The sequence below is a fragment of the Manacus candei genome, unplaced genomic scaffold (assembly GCF_025592945.1).
Source record: "Manacus candei isolate 608988 ecotype Guabito, Panama unplaced genomic scaffold, ASM2559294v1 h1tg000024l, whole genome shotgun sequence".
Classification (NCBI taxonomy): Eukaryota; Metazoa; Chordata; class Aves; order Passeriformes; family Pipridae; genus Manacus; species Manacus candei.
The window spans coordinates 5,570,292-5,588,879 of record NW_026138072.1 but is presented as its reverse complement, the minus strand read 5'-3'; the positions used below and the strand labels follow the sequence as shown (position 1 = coordinate 5,588,879).

At 37.9% G+C, this 18,588-nt stretch overlaps 1 protein-coding gene across 2 annotated transcripts in view; it reads left to right on the top strand.

Moving 5' to 3' along the window:
* ARSB (arylsulfatase B) overlaps positions 1-18,588 on the top strand; it is a 78,106-nt gene that overhangs the window by 24,746 nt on the left and 34,772 nt on the right. For both annotated transcript variants that reach the window (XR_007904627.1, XM_051788103.1), the window contains exons 5-6: positions 6,670-6,913; positions 14,694-14,764. Coding sequence is in view for 1 of the 2 variants with exons in the window: in XM_051788103.1 (XP_051644063.1) it covers positions 6,670-6,913; positions 14,694-14,764 (315 nt within the window). In the remaining variant the exon portion in view is untranslated. The remainder of the gene's footprint in view (positions 1-6,669; positions 6,914-14,693; positions 14,765-18,588) is intronic.

Sequence of the window (18,588 nt, the reverse complement as noted above, 5' to 3'; positions counted from 1 at the left end):
TGATCAGTTTAAACTGAATTTCTCAGAGGAGTGAGCTCTGATGCTCGAAGTGTTAGCAAATCTATTAATGCTATTCATATTGCCCCTGAGTTCAGTAACCACTGTGGACATGGCAAGGAATGTGCACAGGCAAAAGATATTTATGATCCTGAGGAGGACATTTGTCAGAGTTTATTCTTAAGTCAACACTTTTCCATTTTTTTGGTTTTCTACTATCTAATGAGGTACAAATCCCAAATGAAACTTTCTCCGTAATTTTGAGTATCTATTGCCAGTATGGGTTATCTTCACAGTACAAAGCAGACTGTACAGCTTCAGTTCCAGGGTAATTCTGTAAAACAGTGAGTCCATCTGAAAACTTGAATCCATGCTTCATTAGTTACTGCTCTCAGAATTCCTTTATTGCTGTTTTTTATTGTCCATCTCCTCTTTAAAGAACTCTTAATCATTAAACTGTTTACTAATTACATACATCCCACATCACTGCATGTATACACTGTGCTAGTCAAAATGGCAGCTGGCAGATCTTCAGAGAAGTGTTTGGGAGAAACAGAAGGGCCTCTCTGTTTAGTTTTGTTTATTGATTCCTTTAAAAACTCCTGCAAAACATCTTTTACAGTTTAGAAATTACAGATTTAACAAATTAAACTGTTTCTCATGTGTATGACAATATTAATTACAAAAGCAGATGTTTGTGAGAAGAAAATATTTGCCTTTATTTTTAAAGGTATACTATATATTCAAGACACACAAGCTTTATTTTGCATTTATTTTTCTTATGCTGAAAGGTTTTTATTAAATAATTTTTTTAAAAGAACCTTTCCTCTTCATTATCTTTAATATGAAAATCACAGTTGTTTGAAAGACAGCCACCTGCTTTTTGAGAATAGATTATATTTTCTGTGTGGGAAATATGTCCTATTTTCGCCCAAATTCTTTTGGGATGGAGGTGCTATGTACTTCTGTTGTTTCAACTCACTCCATTAAAATGTCTTAATGTGAACAATGTTGTATGGACTTTAAGATGAATGAGAAAGTGATTAAATGTAAATAGAAGTATGAAAGAATGTAGAAATAGTCCTTTAAGAAACAATGTTTTTCTTGAAGGCATATTTGAGTAATTGCTAGAGTTAGAAGAAAAACAGTTAATTTTTTCACAGATATTTTAATTAAAACAGATGACAGAAGTTCTTACTTCAAAACTTTAGTTTTGTTATAGCAATGCATGATATTTACAGAGGATCAACTTTGCCAGTACTTTAAAAAGTATTCAAGAGGTTAAGGTACTGTGTATGACTATTTTGAAGACAAAAGTTATTTCTTCTGAAGAGTTTCATGTCAATCTATTTTGTCAGGATGCATGTCCCACAGATACATTCAAATGGAGAAACTAACAGGAAATGTGGAGGTGTTTTGGATTTAGAAGCACAGCATTGGTTTAAGGGGAGCTTCAGAACTACTGATTTTGTTAGCTTCAGTTCCAATAAAAGTATTCAGTGTGATAATTTTTTGTGTGTGTGATGGTACATTCAGTTTATATTAGGTTCCTGTTCCTTGGGTACTGAAGGACAACATAGAATAAAAATAGAATTACACTTGTAGCCCAGACAGCCAACTGAATCCTGGGCTGCCTGAAAAGGAGTGGGACCAGCAGGTGGAAGGAGGTGATTCTCCCCCTCTGCTCTGCACTTGTGAGATACCACCCAGAGTACTGTGTACATTTCTGGTGTCCCCAGCATAAGAAGGACAGGGAACTCTTGTAGCAAGTCCAGAGTGCCACAAAGTAGATAAGAGGACTGAAACACCTGAAGACAGGCTGAGAAAGTTGGGGCTGTTCATCCTGGAGAAGAGGAGATTGCATGGAGACCTCATAGCAACCTTCCAGTATCTGAATGGAGCCTACAGGGGAGGCAGAGAGGGACTCTTTGTCAGGAACTGTAGTGATAGGACAAGGAGTAATAGGAATAGATGGAAAGAAGGGAAATTTAGCTTAGATATTAAGATGAAATTTTTTAAGTGAGAGTGGTGAGACACTGTAACAGGTTGCCCAGGGAGGTTGTGGATGCCCCAAACCTAGCCTTGAGCAACCTAGTCTGGTGGGAGGTGTCCCTGCCCATGGCAGTGAGGGTTGGGACTAGGTGATATTTAGGGTCCATTCCAACTCCCTTAACATTCTATGATTCTATAAGTTATGTAAATTGGCATAGGATAATAATATTAGAGATGAGCTTGGATTTTGTACCCGGGGACTCTTCTGACCAGTTCCTGACCTCAAAAGTATTTATTGCAGATGTTGTTTATGATTACACCGACTTGTTTGCGATCAATGAGATTGATGTTGATTCAGCGTTGATGGAAACTACCTTTTAAAGGCCAGGATGCTTCTGTTGCTCTCTTTTATTCTGTTGTTTTGCCATTTACCCTGCATAGTCTTGTGTGCATTTTTTTGTTCATGGTGGTAATGCCTGCTACAAACTCTGTTTCGGCTCCTTCTTGTATCAGTGAGATTGTCTCTCCCCAGAGTTCTCTTTTGCTGTCTCAAATTTCAACTTGTAGAGGAAAATTCTGTCAGAATGGAAATAAAGCATCTCGGTACCCCCCTCCTTAAAGTAACACATAAGAGTCTTACGTATATATATAATAATAAATAAGAGTGGTTAATACTGTGAGAAAATAAAGGTAGCTAAACATCTACCAAAGCAAGCCAGCCAACAAGCAACAAAGCTCTTTAAAAATGTGCAATCCTTCCATTCAAGAGAGCAAACAATAAATTAGCTAGGTAATGCTTATGCCAAGTAACATAGTTTCTAAGTATAGCCTTATTCTCTTCTCTTTCATAATTTCGTTAGGGACAAGAGCTGGTTAGTTTTATGATTTTTTTAATTCCTGTAGTATCTTGTGGGTACTACTGCAGTCTAAATTATATAGATGTAGTTACAAAAATAAATCTTACAGATAGGAAGCATCTGCTCACTACATTTTCCAAACTATTTCAGTATTTTTAATGAAAATCACATTTGATGTTTGTCTCCAGGAGGGAGAGAATAATTAAGTATCTTGCTCGGGGGAGGTTTGTGTTTTTAGCTGAAGTAGCAAGGCTGAAGCTTTAATAATAGGCAAACCAAGGCCACTAGCTGTGGGTAGCTTGATTCCAAAAGCTTTGCTCTGGAGACTGTCTTCTGAGATAAAGTATTTGGATGAGTCTTGGAGAGAAACAATTGCAAAAATGGATGATAAATCATTCGGAAAATATTGTTTTGAAATGGATTTTGAATTGGATGTGAAGCCAGTGTAGAACATGAAGGAACAATGATCCCATTTGTCTCATACCTAAGTGGATTTTAAGTGTGTGTTGTAAACTAGTCGGAGTTTCCATATGGACTTTGAAGTTTGTTTCATATCTGAAATACTTTGCTAAAATAGTGTAAGGAGTTAGTGACAATTAACTTATTTGGGAACATAAATGAATGGCTGTACTTCCACAGATGAAGGATTTGTCTAGCCAGGCACCTCCTCACTATGGCAATGCCTGGTAGCACATATCTAGGAAAGAGTACTGGAGCTAATCATTTGAGCTTTTCACCAGAAGTTTTGTGAAAACTTTCAGATCTTCATCAGTTTGTGGCTGAAGAAATTCCTGAGACTGAGGTGATATATTTTCATGTAAGAACTATAAATTATTTTTTCATCTTTTCATCCAATGGCATTCTGAATCCACGCAAGCTTTTAGCGTCAATTATCCACACCTACAGCTCTATCTTAGAGGAAAGATATCTGAACATGGTTTATCCATGACACATATACAGCCGATACCCATTCTGTCTCTTGCTGTCCAGACATACTCTTGTAAGTTAGACTGACAAGAACACCCATTACAGTCCTGTAGTGGTTGTTCATGCCTACCTTTCTGTCATGTCTATACTCCATGCAATCAGTGGCTTCTTGTTTATTGCCTCCCCATCCTGATTGTTTAGTGGTTAGCTTAATATTTTAGCAATACAGACTCCATTTACTCTCTTGTATGGATCTGAATCATGGGTCATCTACCGCCACCACCTGCGCCTCATAGAACACTTCCATCAATGCTGTCTCCACACAATCCTAAACATCCACTGGTCAGATTATGTGACCAATACATCTGTTCTAGAACAAGCAGCACTCACAAGTACTGAGGCCATGTTACTGAGAACACAGCTGCGTTGGGCAGGGCACGTCTCCAGGATGAAGGACCACTGCCTCCCTAAGATTGTGCTCTATGGTGAACTTGCCACCACCGGCTGCCGCAAGAGAGGAGCCCCAAAGAGAAGATACAAGGACTCCCTGAAACAACATCTCAGCCTTGGCCATATTGATCACTATAACTGGTCTACTCTGGCCTCCAGTCAGGAGGTCTGGAGACACACCATCTATAACGCTGCTGATGCCTTTGAGAAAGCACACAGGATCACCCTTGAGGAGAAAAGACAACACAGAAAGAATCGTGCCTTGCAGAATTTACCACCTAAGGAGTCTTTCTGCTGTGCCTTTTGCAATTGAACATGCCTGTCTCGTATTGGCCTTTTTAGCCACCAACGCGCTTGTGACAAACGTGGGTAGAGCCCTTCCCAAATCTTCGTTCGTGAAGCCCAACCATGAAGAAGACAGACTCCATTATGGTCTTTCACTACAGTGTAACCAACTCCTCTTTAACAAATTGTTGACATTTGAAGTCCTCAATAACAGTTCAGACCATGTGGAAGGAGCCACTAATGTATAAACTGCCAGTGACACATCAGTTCTGTTCTGCCTACCTGGAAAGGAAACAAACTTCAGTAATCAAAAGAGAAACCATCCTTTTCCCCCTAAAACACTTTTGTGATAACTCAGTCAAGAAATTAGGCAGGGAGTGGCACTTGAACATGAATTCTGGAGGAATTTCCTTGCCACTCTGTCGCTGATAATCAGGAATTAAAAAAAACCCTCATGTGATGTGCTGCTGTTAAACAGACAGTAAGTAGTCTGTGATACAGATAAGGTATTTAGCATATCTAAGTTCTGATCCCACTGTATGTTCAAACTGTGCTCTAATACAGTGTAGATAAGTTGCCTTTTATTCTAAGGCCACCAAAGATTAAAATCTGATGAAAGCTCTGTCCCATGAGTATCCCTGACAAGAATTCCTGTTTATATTACAAGTAGAAGGAATTGTTGAAACTGGTTTGGGGGTTTTTTTGTGTTTGTTTGTTTGTTTGTTTGTTTTATTGTAATTGGCAACTTCTTTAAGTTCTCAGAGCTCAACGCTGTTGTGTGAGAAGTATTGGTAGAGCTCTGAATTCTTTTATTTTTAACCCAAGAGTACGGGACACACAGGCAACCCTACTGGAAGCTAATTGGGCCACAGAACACTTCACACTTTTCAAATTGTTCTCTATTTACCAAGTGCTTCATTTAGCTTAGGCTTCCACCTTTCAAAATCTTCACAGAGACATATAATTTGTTCCTTAGTAGGACAAATATGGTCTCCTGTGTGCAGTAGAAAGATGTTCAGTGGGGGTTTAATTGGTCCTAATTACTGAACCAGAAGGGAGATAATTTTATTGTGGTTACAGTGAAACTCTTCTGTAAGGTCTTGGATATGTACTTCATGTTTCTTCCCTCGAATTCCTGGTTTTTAATCAGAAAATACAATATGAACACGTCAAATTACACTGAATGTCAGTTCAACAATTACTATTGGAAATTTTATCTCATTAAAATACAGGAAAATTATGCTTAAAAGAGTTGCCAGCAATGACTCTTCTGAGAACATTACAATAGGTTTGAAGAAGAACAACTGTACAGCAGAACTAAAAGTAACTTCAAAGAATCCTTAATTCTCTTAACTTCAAGAATCTGGATTTTATTCTAAGTGTGGAAGTTTGGTCAGAGACAGTGAAAAGAAGTGTTCCATGAGCTATCTGTAATTCACGTAGATATTTCTGATTTACTGTAGTCATGATGCAACTTTTTCTGTAACCATCTTATATGTTATTCTCACCAGACAATAAATTCAGTATATTTTAGAATCACTTAACTATTTTAACTAGTTTCAACTCATTTTGTCAGGGCTATCTCCCTCTGCCTGAGAGACTCTCTGTTTTGTCTGACATTACAAATCAATGTGCTGCCTAAAAATCTAGGGGAAAAAAATGCTTCTAAACTAGGAGTACGAGTACAGTCCTGAGACCGCAATAACAGGTTTCCATTTTAAGCATACTATACGACTTTGGAAACCAGAGTATACTGAGTCTAATGATGGCATTGACAGCAAATCTTCTTGTGGTCTTTAAATTAGTTGGAACTAAATTTTTTAAATCTTTGATTCTGGCAGCTTTGGGTTCCTAAAAGTACTTTGAATCATGGTCAGAAGTTGCTCACAGCAAAGTCTTTCTAAATCATTGTCTTGTGGTATGGTATTATTTCTGCCTAGCAATAGCTTTTCATTGTAGTAATTTGTAAGTGTTAACTAACATGTTTGTTACTTGCTCTGAATGTGTGACATGTTACATGAAGACTTAACAGCACTATCCAAGTACTCTCATGATTGGCCTGTATAGTGAAAATATTTGTTCAGTAGATGAGTAAGTGTTGTGGGGAGGATTGTTCTTTTTCTTTCTTACCAGGAATTCCATTTATTTACCTGTTTTTCAGATAATGGAGGACAGACTTTGGCAGGTGGGAATAACTGGCCACTGAGAGGGAGAAAATGGACCCTCTGGGAAGGAGGAGTAAGAGGAGTAGGCTTTGTTGCAAGTCCTTTGCTGAAACGAAAAGGTGTAGAAAGTCATGAACTCATCCATATCTCTGACTGGCTGCCAACACTGGTGCACCTTGCTGGAGGACATACCAATGGCACTAAGCCCTTGGATGGCTTTGATGTTTGGAAAGCTATCAGGTAACTTGCATGTCAAATCACCAAGTCAGCATTCTGGTATAAGAGTTTAATCAACCCAGAAAACAGAACTGGAACTAGGAGGGAAATATTATGTGTTCCTTTCCCTAAATAGAGGGAAGGTATAAGTGCAGTTAATTGTGCTGTCTGCGAGGGAATTACCCAGGTTGCAAATTAATCCTGTTCACAGATACAAAGCCTCTATACAGCTTTAACTTGATATTTTGAATTTTTCAGTATAAACACAACAGTGCATAAGCATGGTATACTTTATCAAGAACACTCTGTGATCCCGAAGTATGTTAACTAATTTTGCGCAGCATGTGATATAAGTAAATTTTATGGACCAAGACCTGCTCTCTACAGAGCCCAGTTGGGTGTCTCTGTAGCATGCATCAGGAATTGGACACGTAAAAAAATCTATGCAGACATTTAACTCACTGAACACAGATTCTACTTTGATGGTTTTTTTAGCTTAGTACAGGGCCTACTACTGCTCAAAGTGTAACCATCTGCATAGGCCTGTATCATGCTGTCCAGTAGCTAAAAAAGTGTGTGAGATCAAGTACAAAAGTCGAATTGACCTGGTTCCTGAGAGGTCATAATGCTGTGACTGATTCTAGCAAGCTGGAATGCTCAGAAGCACAGTGCAGATATGCTTAGATGACTGGAGAGAAGAACCAGTACAGCTCCAGCTGGGTAGACACTGTGACCAAACTACTTTTACTGGGCTGTCTCTGACTCTGTGCACCTCTCATGCTGGTGAGATTAACTGGGACATCCCAAACCCCATTATTTCACATAATGGAGTCTTCTGGGCATTGAAAGAAAAATGAGTTAAATCCCATACATTTTTCCTTTGGAAAAGATTAATAAAAGTGGTATCATAAATGCTGGATAGTGGGAGCTCTGGGCACATGTGAGTATGTGCTAATTACTGAAGCCTTGAGCTCAAGGAGAATAATAGAATGTAAAGAATAAATTAAATAGACATGAACTGGTAACGATTTTTTGCCCTGGGAACAAACTATCAAAAGAAACTCTGGTGTTACTCTTTGCAGTATCTTCAGTCAAGACTTATGTTCAGTCAGTCCTTCATCTTTCAAAGCCTTTCTTTTATTTCAGTGTTCTTTTATTCTACTAAAATAGGTGTATTGTATGGCTGTCTTCCAAGTGGAAGAAGATAACGATATGTATGATAGAGGCCAGGGACCATTAGCTGCCAGGAAGGAATGGAGACTCCCATCCAGCCAGAAAAAGAAAAATGTTTTACTTTTCAGTGTTCCTATGGGAAAACTTAACATCAGCAAGATCCAGGGTACACCTAAACCGTAGGCTTTTCTTCCGGCTACCAGTGGAATTCCTGTCTACTTCAGGTTCTGTTTCAACTAGGTATTCTTTGCAATGGACCCATCTTCTCAGGTCAGATTACTTTCAGCAGGAGAGTTACGTGTTGGGAAGGATAGGTACTGCTGTGCCAGCACCCTACTGACATTTGAGTCTTATGTCTTTGTAAAGGGAATGAATGCAATATTTACTGGCACTGCTGTAGGGAACAGGTGACCCCTCCCCCCATGGTTTTAGTTCTATCAGTAGAGGGCCTCTGTCTGGACAGGTAAAAAGTCAGGGTTTTTAATTGTTAGGCTGGTCTTTGGCTGAACTTGTAGCCAAAATGTCAAATTTCACGTGATTTTCCAATGTAATCAGGATAAATGAGTGTATTAAATTTCATGATCATAACTCAAAAGGTCACTTGAATATTGGATAGCAAACAATGAAGGCACAGTGCCCTTTTCGTGGCATCTGATGGAAAGTTCAAATATATTGTTTTTCTTGGACTAGGTGGCTAATAATGAGTGAAATTATAATTTGCTAAGATCCTAACTCATTTGAAAAAAGGAAATTGATAGCCACTCACCATGTTACATCTGTGTTGTATTTTTTTCAGTCGTCTAGTATAAATAGATGCACATGCTTCTTGTGAATCTTTCCTGAGTGGAGAGGGTGCTTTAATCCTGAGCCTACTGTTTCTTATGTGTGTGTTCAAAAGAAAAAGATAATAAATTTGGAACCTTGATTTAGATATTCAAAACAATATATGAGACAGTGCAGGTATTCTCAGAAGTCACAAAAATATTGAATCTATTTCACTGATATCTGTCTGTTAATGATCAGTATTTAAAGGATGTGTTCTTAACATGCTATTTATGTAACAATAGAAAATAATATAATGTAATAATTTGTAATAAAATACTATACCACTGTAAATAAATATTTATAAATTTAATACAATATAGAAATATTAATATGTCTACAAAACACAGAAATTAAACTCAAAAACATTAAATCCTAAGTATAAATTCTAAAATGCTAGACCAAAATGAACTTTCTGTCATGACTTAAAAAGACTGGTGGTTCAAATTAGGAATCACATTAAGATGACATTGATTAATATTAAGTTCTTCTGCTAAAAAGAAGTGCTGAGAATCACATATGTACCTAACTGTTCATTTCATGCCTTGACTTAAAGAACCAGAAGAAATTTAGTGGTTAGGAGGAAATAGCATGAAAAGATGAAGTTCAGGAGCACATTTTTTGAGGACAAAAATACCTCCTTTTGCATTCTTCTTAGAAAGCTATGCTCTAAGTTGCTTTCAGACAATGCATGAAACTGAGGAAGCACAATGTTTGTGTTCTCACTGTTTGAACACCTCATTAAAACTTTGCATGCTACTTAAAAGCTCTTTGACAGAGATTTGTACTCAAAAGCTTGTCTGCTGTTTCCAAATCAATCTGCTGACCCAATAGTGTAGGAAGTACTGCTTCAACACTGTATCAGTGAGAGACATAATAGAAGAGGAATGTGATTTCGTTTCAAATAGAAACTGAAAAAAGGCAGGTTTTGCTGCACTCTCACAGCCTGACAGTCTTATTCACCAAGAGATGTGTATGTGTCTGAGAAGTCTGCCCAGCAGCCAGGCACTGGGGCAGAGGATTTCAAACCATCCACCTGGCATCCCACCTCCATGATGCTTGTAAACAGATGTTGGATCCAGCTTCTGTTGTTATGGTGGAAAGGTCTGGGCATGCCAGCTGTGAAGTCCTTCAAGCTGCTTCTGTGTTGTTCTTAGGCTGGGTACCATGCACAGGTCTGGTTGTGCCTGTTTGAATCCTTTTGATGCTGCTTCTGTGTTCTGCTCCACCTCTGTGAGTCCCCAGGGGCCATCACTGTTTCATCTCCAGATGTCCCTGTGGAACTGCTCAGATGTATTGTGGTCTTGCTAATGTGCTAGTCTGGATTGTCATTAACGTGGGCTGTAACGAGGCCCTTTCCCTGCTATGTGTTCACACTGTTGTCTCCACACACAGACCTTCCCAGTCTTTCTCCAGCTATACTAATCTTGGACTACTTTGTGCAAAATCCTGTTGAAGCGCATCTTTAGACCAGTGCTTCATAATTTTTATTTTTCTTCAACTACCTTTGAAATGAAATTTAACTTCTTCTCTAATGTCTCTAACTTCTTTTTGAAAATAACTTAGGATAGTATCACTGTGTCAACCTATTTTTGGATAGCTACCAAATCTTTCCAGTCTCAGGTACAAACCTTTTACATAAATCATAGTAGATTCTCCTTTTCTAATGCCTTAGATTATCATGGTTAACACTGCAGTATATCTAGCACCTCTAAAATCATGTCATGTTACAAATTATTTCTGAAAATACGGTGATAATATCAATAATATATTTTACAAAAGTAGTAATTGAGAATACGAAAAACAGTACTAAAATGCAACTAGTCAAGGAATCTAAACTATACTGCTTATTTCCAAGCAAGTATCTGAAAAGGCACTTGCATTTCTAAGAAACATCTGTTCTCCAGATGCTTGCTACTCTATTGAAATTGAGATACTAGGCAAAATAGTTTTCCTTATGTAAAAATTTGCATTGGTTGGCAATTTTTTTAATATATATCTTGATTTTCAGTACTGCATATCTAGCATGTCCATGCTCAGAAAAAGTATTTTATTTTGCATTAACATAAAAATAGAAAAGTAAATGGTAGAGCGCATAAAGCAGTATGATAGCACATGAGAGATTCAGGATAAAATACTGTAAAAATAACTTATTTTGTAAAAGCTTGTTAGTGAGCATAGGCTTTCAAGTTTTACATATTTTGCAGGGCAAGTTTCAATTTTACATTTGTGTAGTATTGGAAATATCTGAATTGATTAGGTGAAGTAAATGAAGAAAGATCAGTTTGAATTCTTGTGTACTAAATTTACATCCATTTTTGGAATGAAACACCTGTTTGAAAAAACTTTCATTGTTTTGGTATAAATTAATGCTGAAGAAAGAGCATCGAAAGCTGAGAGTAATGTTTATTTCCAACATATCTGAAATATATTTATTTTATGAAAGCATTACAGATATGACCCAGAGAAATATGACAAGGTTATAAAGGCTGAGATTTTGTGGGGTGACACTGAGGATGTTTTTGTGCAAGATAAATATATTTACCCTGAAAAACCTTGCATTCCTTCCCAAGGACATGTTTAACAACAACAAAAGAGAAAGATTGCATGTAGATATTTGTTCGCATTCACTAAGGAATAATAGATCTTTCTATAAATTTTAAAAACTTTGCAAATGAGAAGATAAAGCAATGTTCTCAACATAAACTATCTGATTATCATACCAATGCTGAAATTACAGTGTATGCTGTTCTTACCTAGAGGACTGTTTTGGAAAACAGTAGCTTTTAACTGCTTAAATAATTAAGACGTCTTAATTATTATACCATCAGACATGGTAGAATAATACCCAGACAAAATAAAAAGTTCCTTATTTTTAGGGAGAGGGATGAGGTATTAAAATATTGAAGTCTAAAAATAAACATTCTAAAATTAGAGCATTGTAAGATATGGTTACACTGGCAGTTACTAAAACAGAAAGGCAGGTTTCCCTAGGGAATTTTGTTTCTTTGTTATTGTAGCTGTGTTGGCTAGACTATATTCCTGGTGCAAAATGTCCTTGCAGAACATCTGCCAAAGTGAATCTGTAGTAGAGTCTGTGTGTGGAGTTTTGTAAGTGGGAAGGAGGACAGAGTTTAGGCATAGGGAAAGGGACCTCTGTTACATGTGTGAATTCCCTACTTTTTGTCCCCAGAATGTTGTTTCTGTCTTCCTGATGTCTTTTGCTGTCAGACAGCTACTTTCTTCAACATACAGTGCCAAATTCTTTTCTGTGGATGTTGTTTTAGGAATAATATGTGCTGGTTATAAGTTCAGTATCACTTAATAATGCTACAGAGCTTAATGCAGGAATGCCATAAGCTTCAGGGAGTATATATCATGATTATATATAAATCACATTTCCAAGTTACTAATGCCATTATTCTATCCCAGAACAAAAATGGATTCCATAAAAATGACAACTGCAGCATGAAAAACTTAAATTAATGCAGGTGTAATCTTTATTTTTTGTGTTCTACCACCTGTACAATAATGTTAATAGCCATGTTTAGTGTATAATATGCACTGTCCACATTAAAAGTTATAAAGGAAATTAATGATATGATAGTAATATAAGTCTACTTGAACACTGTAAATATAGTTGATATAATCATAGACTCATATGGAATTGTAGAACAAGTTGGGTTGAAAGGGACCTTTAAAGGTCATCTAATCCAATGCCCCTGCCATGGACAGGGACATGTTCAGTTAGATTAGGTTGCTCAGAGCCCTGTTCACTTGACCTTAAATGTGCCCCAGGGATAAATCATCTGCTACCTCTCTGGGCAGCCTGTACCAGTGTTTCACTAGCATCATCGTAAAAAATTTCTTCCTTATATCCAATCTAAATCAACCCTTCTTTAGTGTTAAACCATTACCCCTTGTCCTGCCACAACAGGTTCTGATAAAAAGTCTGTCCCCATCTTTCTTGTAGGCCCTCCTCATGTACTGAAAGGCTGCAGTAAGGTCTCTCCGGAGCCTTCTCTTCTCCAGGCTGAACAACCACAGCTCGCTTTAGCCTTTCCTCATAGGAGAGATGCTCCAGCCCTCTGATCACTTTTGTGGCCTCCTATGGACTCTCTCCAACAGGTCCATGTCTTTCCTGTGCTGAGGACCCCAGAGCTGGATGCAGTGCTCCGGATAGGGTCTCACCAGAGCAGAGTAGAGGAGGAGAATTACCTCCCTCAACCTGCTGGTCACACAACACTGTGTGGATACTGAATGGTACAGTATGAATATTGAATGTACAAAGATGAGAAGTAAATAGGAGGAAGTTACTTCATTCTTCTGTATTTGTCTCTGGTGGAAGATACAGAATTACTTAGCATAACTCTGGTGGTTTTACAGTATACTGAGAAATGTAGATCCAGCTCAGAAACTGCAAAATAAGAATATCTTCCCGGGCAGTTACTGCAGAGTCAATGACACGCTATAAATTCACATCCTAGTGTAAGTTGTGCTAACTGGTTCATGTTACTGTTACCTATAAACAGATGGCAAAAGGCACACTTGGAAACAGCTGTCAGTGGAGCACATAGAGACAGTTAAGAGTTTATTAAATCTAAGATAAAATTTGTTTAAATAAGGCCAGGTGTTCCTTAGTTAAGAGTGTGACTACTGTAGATATTAGGGGGGTGCGTGGTGGTGGAATTAACCTTTCACTCACATTTTGGGAAAAATATTTTTGTGGCAGTTTCTATACATTGAATTACTAACACTGTAGCTTAATTATTGTACTTCTTCTATATTAATTATAATAGTGTATTATCTGAATACATTTAATCTTTCATCCAATTCTCCATGTTAGTTCTGTACTTATTCAAGATGTGTAGCATCCAGAAATGGTTTTAGAAATGCAATAGAACAATATTAATTTTAATTATTTGTTACTGAAAATTTTAAATTACAGGTAAATATTGTTTAACTATATATTTTATGTATTAAAATAATTGTAATTTTTTAGCTCTCAACTAAGGTTTTTATTACCTGACATTTTTATTCTTAATGTCAAGCAACTTAGGGGCCCTGGTTGAATTTTTGTGTCTTAAGTGAAGCTCCATAATGAAAACAAACAGTTTAAATTATTTGGAAATTTCTAAAAGGGTGTGTTTAGGTTCACTATCAAATAATAAAGTATTGTTGTGTCTTGATGTTGCCAAGGTTCTTTCTGGTTATGTCTTCCTACTCATGCTGCCCTTTATAAGGAGTAAATTTTTTTTCCACTTAACTAAGAAAATTTGTGGATAAGTTCAGAGGTTTATTCCACACCATCTCTATGTAGCCAATGGCTAGAAAAAGAAGGATGATTTTTTTTTTTCAAGAAGGTTCAGAGTATCTGAATAATCCTTTTGAGATCAATTACAAATCAAAGGTGGGTTTTTTTGTGGGATAGCGATGCCTGTGGTGTTTTTTGAGGCACCCAGCCAAAATGCTTTCAGCGCTAGTTCAGGTATGCAGAGAGCATAGCAAATGCCATGCCAGCTTATGCTGTGAAATTTGATTCTTAAAGCTGATTTTTGTAAAACTGTGCTTTGGTAGGGCCACTTCTCTGCTCTGTAAACTTATGAATAATCCCCATAAACACCAATGAAATTAGGGGAAACTTATAAGGGCAAAAGCTGTTTCTACTAGGCTGGAAAAGAGCATTCAGATTAAAGTTGATAGTAATTAATTTACAGATGGGAGCTCACTCTCTATTAGGATGAGAAAAAGCCAGAATCTTAATGAGTTCTAGTAGGAAATTAATATTTCCTTTTGAAATCTCTCTTAGTGAAGGAAGACCTTCTCCCAGAGTGGAACTGCTGCACAACATAGACCCGATGTTTGTGGATGACTTCCCATGTGAGTATGCTATTGATCGCTCAGGATTTATTAAACATACAGTTTATCTTCTGAACACTTCTTGTTTTCTGTAAGTGAAGTATTTCCTTCTAGGTGGAACAAAATACAGTAGGCTGTCTTTTTAAGCAAATAGCTTTAAAATAGAGAAACATTGTCCCCCAGATGCTGTGAGTACTTAATCATGACCAATATGCACTTCCTACTTCAGAGAGCTCTGAAACCCTGGTGACTAATGAATAAAGTACTTTGGGACATGGAAAGCTTGAGGAGCAGCCGTGTGCCTGAGGTGCACAGGGAGGCACACTGCCAAAAACCCCTTCCAAACCCTCTCTTCAGTGTTCCAGATGAACTGCTCGCCCTAATGCATCTTGATAGAGCTATATAATATGACCTTGCAAATGGAAAACTTCAGTTTGCGAGAAGCTGAGAAGTTCCAAGCCTTGTGATTGCATTTGTTCCATAATCACGTGGGTTGGATCTTCAATGCTACGATCACATGAATTGGAGCTGAAGTTTGCTAATTCTATAGCTCTGTAAGCACCATCTGTTTTATGATTCAACATTATTAGTTTGCTAAGGACTATAGACTTTTGAGGCAGACATTTTTTTCATACAGAACATTGGAACAGGTCCTTTCCAGTGTTTTTATAGCATTTCTGTATTTCATTAAATAAAGAAGTAAATCCAGGCAGAGGAAAAGTAGAGCAATGAGACAGTGATGTGTTGCCAGCAAGGCAAATGCACATTGTGCTGCAATAACTGGATGGAAAGGGGTAAGGTGGCGTTTTGCAATGCACATCTGGTTCTGCGATGCTTTTCTGAGAAGGAGCAACAAACATTGTGCCTATCTAGTGCTGACTGGGCAGCACTGCCTGCAGATAATTCCTACATACGGATTGAATTAAGTTGTAGCTACTCCAATTTCCCTTCAAAGAATGCTCAGTGAGTATGCTCAGTAGCATTCGTAAGTGTTGTTATGTCCTGACGTGGTGTCCTCGGGCATACATCAGAGACCATCTTTTTCCTGTGGGAATGGCCTATGATTGAGCTCAGCAGAAGTGTTTAAGTAGACAAATTCCTGGTGTAAACAGAAGTGGGACAAGCAGAGGTTTTCAGAACCCTGAGCTCTTTGGAAATGTCACCAGATTGCTTTCATGATGCCATGCTCTGATAATCCTTCTCTGTTTGCTACATGCATCATGACTTTAGTTTTTGTGTGCATTGCATTGTGGGCAGGGAGTGGGGCTGAGAAGCTGTAATACCATAACTCTTATGCTAGATGAGGTGTGGTTTTTAAGTGGCACAAACAGAGGAAGGTACATGCATGCCTGTAAATTTGCAATGTTTTTATGTACCGTTCAAAACTAGATTATAAAAACCAAAAACTTAATTCTTCACCAGTGTGCTCTTATGCCCCATATAGGGTTTCCTTGTCTCTTTTCGGCAAAGGCCTATACTTTTGGCAAATTGCTTTGTGTGTCTTGGTGAAATTATGCTTTGTCATATAAGAATTAAAATTTCTATTTAGCAATCTGAGTTATTGGGAGTAATTGTATGTGTATGTAAGTCACCTGATTCCTGCGTGCTGTTTTTCATTTATGGAAACTGAGTAATAAGTTTCCATAAAAACTGGTGTCTCTATTAGGGAGACGCAAAGCTATATACAAGTACTTTCATATTTTCAGCAAATATCATGGCTCTCTTTGTGCTTGTTTTGTTTTGTTTCATTTTGTTTTGTTTTAAAAAGCATCTTAAACTGCCCATACAATCTCCCTGTCACCAAGGTGATAAACTTTGTCACTCCATGTCCTAACTGTTTTGACATCAGAGTACTCTTATGCAGGTTTTTCTGGGTTCTCTCTACCCGCTGGTATAGGCTTTTACCTTCTTTATGCATACTTTACTCACATTCTAGTCAACTTTAAAAAAATCTCATCACATTAAATCATCTTGTGTCAGATGAGGTATTCCTACTAATGTTTTCTTTTTTGTATAAATTTGAATTAAAAAGTGAAATAATAACTGAAAGATATAGATTAGCCAAATCTTTGGGCTTGAGGAGTACTGTAGGATAGCAAATAGGCAAGTAAATCGCAAGATACTGTTAAATATAAAAAACCCCACCTTTCAGCTTGTTCTGGGTAGTCAGGCAAGAAGACAGTGTACTGTTGTAGTTGGTGTTTAGTATTTTACTTGTACTCAGTGCAGGTTCAGTGTTCCTGAACTCTTGAGTGGTTTGGCTTACAACATATAACTTCTTTCAGCATAATATGTTTTTATTTAATGAATGCATTTGTCTTCATCTCTCTCTGAATAACTGATAATATTTAGTGTCCTGAACAATGGGATATCTCATGTAATTAATTTTTTTTTTTAAACGGAAATAGGGAAACTGAGCCTTGTTCTGTTCAGATTTTTTTATACTAGAATAAGAATTCCTTGAGGGAATAATTCATGTAAAAGAATTAGTTTAGTGTCAACTCAACTGTTACAGCCAAGTGTTCAACAGAATGTTAAGGTAAAGTAATAGGACATGGTATCTTGATTACAGAGCTAACAACATCTCTGCTGCTGTGGTCTGTTAGAACTGACCTTGGGCAGTCTGTTTACCACTCGTGGGATAAGATCATATAACTTTTCAAGTTCTGAGACTGGGCGCTGGTTTCTAATCTCTACTTACCTTTGTTTAGGAGCTGGAGCAGGATGCCCAATGGTTAACGCTGTAGCCCTGCAGTAGTCTTGTATTAAAGTACTGTACTTCTTTCCCATTTGTAATACTAAACAGCATAAGAGGAAAACCACTGTAAACTAGATTGCCTCCAGTTCCGTTTTACAAAAAAGTGCAGTCAGGTCTTATTTCACTGACTCCTTCAAGTAATCGTCTTCTCTCTCAAGGGCAGACTTTCTTCATTCAAATATAAACCTTTCCTGTGGTCTGATACACATCAGCTGTGATTCCTCATTTGTCATCTTTAGTGCTAATAAAAGTTTTCCTGTCCCTGGCTGAACACTTTTCCTTCAGTCTCCCTCTGACCTGTGGCAGCCCAGTGGATTGGCTGTGGTTAAAAACAATCATTTATCTCAATGAACTAATCTGGTTTGCAGTGCAGACCTACAACAATTGTAGTTGTGGAATGAAAAACTAGGGTGGGATCTCTAAAACTAGGATGAATAGAGGAGTGGGTTCTGGTCTTTGAGTGTTAGGAAACCAGTCTCGTGGTGAGCTTTTGCCAAGATGGACAACCTGTCCTTTGCTTTTCCTCCTTCACTTGTGTTAGATGTGGAAATCACATGGTGACAAGATGGTTCTTATCAGCCTTGACTGTTCTGGTAGCCAGGCAAAGGAGGAAGAAAGGTTTCTGCCACATCAGTCAGCTGAATCTACTTGACTTGTAGCTGTGTGCCTGGATGCAGGGGGTCAGTGTGTGGTTCCTGGCAGATGGAGGGACTGGCCACAGGATTTGTCAGCTCAGATCATCTCTGACCACCTTGGGAGCTTCAGCCAGAGGCAGTAGTTTCATGGATTTTAAGCTAGTGTATCTTGCTGCTGCTACCACAGAGGATATCCTGCCTCCCATGGTGTCTTACCACCACTCCCCTCTTTTGCGGTCACCAAAACTACGCACAGAGCCAGGCTATGAGCCAGGTCAGGATATTGGTTCAGATTTTAATAACCCTTTTTTTTCCCCCCTCTGGATGTAGGTTGGATAGCCAAGCATATTTTGGCACAAAGAATGGGACTAGGAGGAATTTGGGGGGACAGGTGAGACTGATTCTTTCAGCTCTGAAATGAAACTCTGAGATTTCTGTTGTGTGATATATGA